The following is a 6,000-nucleotide window of genomic DNA, read 5'->3' on the forward strand; positions in this document are numbered from 1 at the left end:
TACTACACTGTTATCTTGTCCTGAAAGCCAAGAATTGTTTGTGTTTTATGTTTCTTTAATTGTTTGTTCCCTAAATTCATAATTTAGTTTTATCAGTATTAGATTGCATACTGCTTTAAAATTACATAATTTTACATAGATTATATTTATATTTTATCTATAAATATAAAAGTGAAAATGTATGTATGTATGTATGAATGTATGTTCGCTTTTCCTCGATGTCCACGAAAGGCTTCTTTCAAACAAGCGCTTGCTCGCTTCACAACTTTTTAAAACTTTTTATATCATCTATAAATTGTAATATCTACGAATTATCCACGGAGCTCGCCTCTCTATTTTATTTTATTGACTTTCAAACGTTAATTATTCCACATTTGCTGCATCGGCACGCGTTACATTCGCTTTTCGGTATAAAAAAAGCGAACCTCGACTCTAATCACAGGCCAGTTTGGTCAATGTCGACTTCGCCATATCAGACTGTAGCTTTCATTTCGAGACGAGGGAGCGGGTTTTTAAAAACAAACAAACCCATTTATTCAAAACTGTCCCGCACAAAATAACTGCTGAATACCTATCGCTGTCACGTCAATCAAAAACGCGCACCTGTTTTTTTAAAAACACTTTACTATTTTCCAACTGCGCGTCGTCAACGCTTCGGGTTTTTTTCACATACCCCGAAAAACACCTGGGCAACGCCGAGTACCCCTTGCTAGTATTGAATAAAGTTCAGTTTCATTATTAATCAAATCAAATTGGGTTCCTTTCTTTTTTAACATGTCTTCATATAGTATCAACAGTAACAGTTGGACAAGTCCTACCTACATTGCCTGCAGGCATTTTTTCAGTTAACAGGCCTTCTATATCTCGGTGGCTGTGGCATAAGGGGGTGTCCTACAATTGTACGACTAAATTGTACGATTATTTGCTCCTGCTGCTAATTTGCTCTAAAACAACCTTTACTCTGATCAGGTACTGGGTTTGGTTTGGTTGTTTTTGTTTTACGGCATATCAACCCTTTTCAGGTTATTTAATGCCGAATCCAAAGATTTTGAAGAAAAAAGATAACTCCAGTTAAAGCGTCGACACTCCCTCCCCATCTTTAATACTAGCTTTTCTTCCTAAAAAAAAAAAAAAAAAATCAAACCTTTTTGCTCGGTATCATAAATTGTTTTTCGCTGTAAAAAAAACTACTTGATGAAATTAAGTGAAATTTTTTTTCAGATAACTACATTCCATAACGGATACGTACAATTTAAACTTCTTTCGATATTTTCATTTTTTAATGTCTTCACTAAACTGTACAAGTACTTCTTTCTTAGAAGTGCAGTGCACTGCACATCTGTGGAACTCTGTTCCGTCTGCCTGCTTCCCACCTGACTACAAACTGGATGTCTTCAGGTCCAACATAAACACAATTCTGATGAACCGCCCCCTTAAGACACTTTATCAAATCTCAACACTAACGTACTGTACACGCAATAACCTTATCCCCGAGTGGCTTCCGGGCCTTGATAAGTGGCGACGACCTTGTAAAAAACAAAAAACAAAAAAAAAAAAAAAAAACACGATTTTCTAGTGTTACGAAATTCGAATTTAAAAAAAATGTCATTTGTAAAATTTAATTTGGCAAAAAAAAAACAAAAAAAACTCTCGGCTAATAATTGTGATTGACTAAATTCGTTTTGTTTTTATTTCAATAATAATTTACTTATGCATTTATTTATTTATTTTACAAAGATTAAAAAAGTTGCTTGAAAAATAAGTTTCAGTCTTTAAGAATTTGCCAAAAATTATCCCGACTGTGACTAAAGTGTTATTGTTTATTTTAATATTTTTTGCGCTGTAAGAGTGCATATTTAATAAAAATCGAGAGTTTTCTCTTGTAAATATCTTTTTAGGTTTGGACTTAAAAAGACATTACCAAAAATAACCTCTCGAAACTTCTGAGTAAATTCGTTGTATTATTACAAGATTGTTCTACGATATTTTACGCTGACGGAGCCAGTCGATTGTCTGCGTCGAAGTTACTTTAATCAGCACCAGTGACAATTAGTCGTACAATGATCGTACATCATTTTTAGTCGTACATATTTAATAAACCCCCTTTTGATAAGTTTTTCTAATGGAAGAAGACGCATATCCTTTCAAAATGCATCTTTCCATCCCACAAAAACATCTGTCCCATCTTTATTTATTTTTTTAACAATATTTAATACGAACCCTCAATCATCGGGCGGTATTTTATCAATAGATTTTAAAAATCTGTCCTCCGGGTTAAGATCCGAGTGCGTTATCTATTCTGACATGTAAGTTAGTTGATGTAGGGGAACCCTTCTATACTAAGGCAATTTAGGTGCTTATTCAGATTGGAGCTTATGGCAGCATTTAAAATTAAAGAAAATACAGAAATGTCTGTATGATGTACCTATCAGTCATGGGATGAAGATGAAATATTCTAAAAATTACGTAATTTGATGAAGTAGTTTTATTAATTATTATTATTGAAATTTTACTTTCATTTCGAAGAAATACAATTTAAAAATCCAGGATTTTTAAGTGAAATTCAATTTTTTTTTTTTTGCATCTTATATTAAATTGTTAGCTGAAAGTACAGAATTACAAAACGCCCCCCCCCTTATGCATGTTGGGAATAGGTCAATAGGTTTCTAAATAATAACGTTAATTATTCCAGCACGTTCCGTATTCTGACGAAGTATCAAAAAATTTATCGATAAAATAGTACCGGGTAATTTACTAATTTCAGACGGTGGTGCATTTTTTTTCCTTTTAGCTTATATCATTAAAAAAAAAAAAAAATCATGTGTCCTGAATTTTGCGACGCCAATACCCAAAACACTTTAATTAAATACTGCTAAGAATCACAATAGGCGAATTAAGATTTAGTAAATAAAAACATTAACGTTAGTAAGGAACAATTTTTTTTTTTAACAGAAGATTCAAACATAGGAAGGTTTTGTTTGGGCATTGACACCGGTGAAAACAGCCAATCAGCGAACAGTTATGATGCCGGTGTCAAGTGAAAAGTGTCTACGTGATAAAAAGTGTCATAGGCTGCGAGTTGATAAAATATAAATATTTTTACTTCTGAACTATTCAAATTAATAATAAAAAAAAAAAATAATACGTACAGAAAAATAAATAAATAAAATAAAGTTGCACAATAAAGAATCAATCGTCAATTGTAGCAGCACAGCATATATGTTAATTTTTATATTATATTAACTTGTTTATTTTTCGTTTTGTTAAACATGAATTCCAAAACAAAAATTTAAAAATATGCATAGCAAGAGCTTATTTTTTCTTCCAAGTTTTAAAATAAAATATCTTTTACATTTTTGAAAAGTGGCAGGATTGTTAACCTCCGCCTACTATTTTTTTTCGGTAAATTAACATCAAGTTACATTTCTGAAGGTTCTGTATATATATTTTTTTAATGTCGACAATAAATACGGACAGTTCTATTATTATTATTACTTACTAATAGCATTAATATATATACCAACCTTGTCATTATTTTGGTCATTACTATAGCAGCACCCCATTTCTCTAACCGCTGGATAAAAATTAAAAACTTAAAAAAAAAAACTTTTTTTTTTTTTCTTTTTTTTTTAATTCTACGAAGGAATTGCTTCTGGATGGTATCGGGAGGAAATGAAGTTTGTATCACATGACAAAATTACATTGTCCACTGTTTCGTATACTTGCAGAACAACATAACTTTATCTTTTTTTTTTTTAATATTCATATTTAACGAAAGATATTGTATATTCATTTAATATTTATGTATTTTAAAACTTTTATTAAATATATTAGTAAAATAACAAAGTAAAAAAAAAAATTGTAATTCTAATTTTTATAAATTTTTAATGTGTATTTTCGTATTAAATTGAACATGATCGGACTTTGAAATGATAATTTTATCATGTCTCCATATTATATTTGTTTTGTTAATTTTGTTAAAATCTTAAAAAGAAATAATGTTAACAGACATTTGTATTAAACAAAAAAAAAAAAAAAATGATGATACGGAAAAATGTAAAATTCAAATATGAATAATCAAATTGTATTGCATCAGTAAGCCTTCATTATAAAAACTTGAAATTGATGTCAGTTTTTGGTCCTTATGCACTTATGTTACCGTGCTAAAATATTAACAGTATTATTTAGAAAGCCAATCTTAACATGGGGAGGAGAGGATTTTTGTAACTATTCTGTAATTTCACTCAATAATTTAATAATAAGAAAATAGGTAAATTTTTACGACGTGCCCCCCCCCCAGCGTATTATAAACACCCCCACCCTTCCCATGCTAAGAACGGCCTTCGGAATAAACACCCCTCAATCTCGAAAGCCGTTTTTAACATGGGGTGTTTATACTACGCTGGGGCAGGTAGTAAAAAATATATATCGTAAAACTAGAATTTAACTTGAAAATACGATTAAAAAAAAAATAGCACAGTAACATAAGTGCATACTGCATAACTACCCAGTTTTTTGTTGTTTATCTCATACTTTGATATTTATTATATTTTCGCGCAACGGAAAAGCCCCCCACCCTACCCCACCGCCATGTTAAGAATGTGTTTCTACATTTGTTTGTGAATATTAAATTGCAGAAGTGCCAAAACAAGTTTTTGACAACATTTTTGTATTTTTGCCTGAGGATAAAAGATAAACAGAAGGTATACTTGTGTTATTCCCTAAATAAGTACTTTTTATTTTATTTTATTTATTTTTTACAAATGAATCGACTTATCAAGGCCCAGAAGCCACTCAATAAGGGGGCGGTAGTCATTGGGACAATAGTCTAGTAATCGTTAGTAGTGGAAATGTGGTTAATTGGATTACTTAAAAGGGACAGTTCAACTAGAACTTGTGTTTGATTTGAAGACAACCACATTGTAGTCAGCTGGAAAGCAGGCAAACGAAACAGTTCCACAGGCGGGCAATTCTAAAAAAGAAGCTTTGTTCATGGAATCCTGGTTTAAGTTTAGGCACAGATAAAGAGATGGGGAAATTATTGATAGTGTTTTCAGCTAGATGAGTGTTTCTTGTGAAAGTTTGGCAAGGTGGACCATAGACTGGAGCACTTGCTATGAAAATCACTATAGAGCAGAGACAGGCTAGCAACGTCTCTTCTGTGGGAAAGATGTTGTGGGTTCGGTTGAAATATGGACTTTAATTTATTTTCGACATATTTATAATTCATTATTTTATTTTAGCGATTTAATAATATTTTTTTTTATTGCATATTCGTTTAGTTATTTAGTAACCCAGCAGTATATAAAAACAGCCGAGCAATAAAAAAAAGGAAATAAAAAATATACAACAAATAACTTTTACTTAATGCATTAAAATTTAATCTTCTACCGACTTGTATACTTTTAAAGTGTGGAAACTGATTATAAAATTTATAATCTCTGGATTTGTTATTCAGGCTGGAGGCAAATGGTTCTAAGTGCTTTCCTTTCCTTTTCTGCTTTGTTTGGATTCACTTTCCTCTTTACCCCTAAAAACAAGTAAGTTTTCACAGGAACGTGTTAACTCAAAATATTGCCAATGAATGAAAATCGTTTTAAATCCCCTAAAAGTAACGTAAGCATTACGTAGAAATTCCTATAAAATAAACAATTGTTTCAGATTTATGTAATCATGCGCATACTCTTATAATAAACGGTAAGATGGACAACATCTTGGAATTTGGAATATAGACATTTTGTCATTTATTTATATATGCTCTGTAGTTACATCGAACTTCATAAATTAAAGAATTATCTATAATATAAAAGTGAAAATGTGTGTTAGTGCGTGTGCTTTTTATGTATGTCTGACAAAGGCTTTTTTTGGGGGGGCACTCGGGGAACTTTTTATATACTTTCTAGATTATAATATCTTTGATTTACGAAAGGAGGTTGCGTCTATCTTTTATTTGAGCGACTTTTGCATGCTATTTTTGCAGTATTTCCTGGTCTCCGCATG

General features: G+C 31.2%; 1 protein-coding gene across 1 annotated transcript in view; it reads right to left on the bottom strand.

The window, feature by feature from the left end:
* Positions 1-3,713, bottom strand: part of LOC145268242 (ragulator complex protein LAMTOR1-like) — a 39,241-nt gene extending 35,528 nt beyond the window's left edge. Inside the window, exon 1 of the mRNA XM_080123568.1 lies at positions 3,525-3,713. Within this exon, the coding sequence (XP_079979694.1) occupies positions 3,525-3,563 (39 nt within the window). The 5' untranslated portion in view covers positions 3,564-3,713. The remainder of the gene's footprint in view (positions 1-3,524) is intronic.
* Positions 3,714-6,000: the final 2,287 nt, after the last annotated feature.

This window comes from Euprymna scolopes, chromosome 43, assembly GCF_053919585.1.
Source record: "Euprymna scolopes isolate OS-2025 chromosome 43, ASM5391958v1, whole genome shotgun sequence".
Lineage (NCBI taxonomy): Eukaryota > Metazoa > Mollusca > Cephalopoda > Sepiida > Sepiolidae > Euprymna > Euprymna scolopes.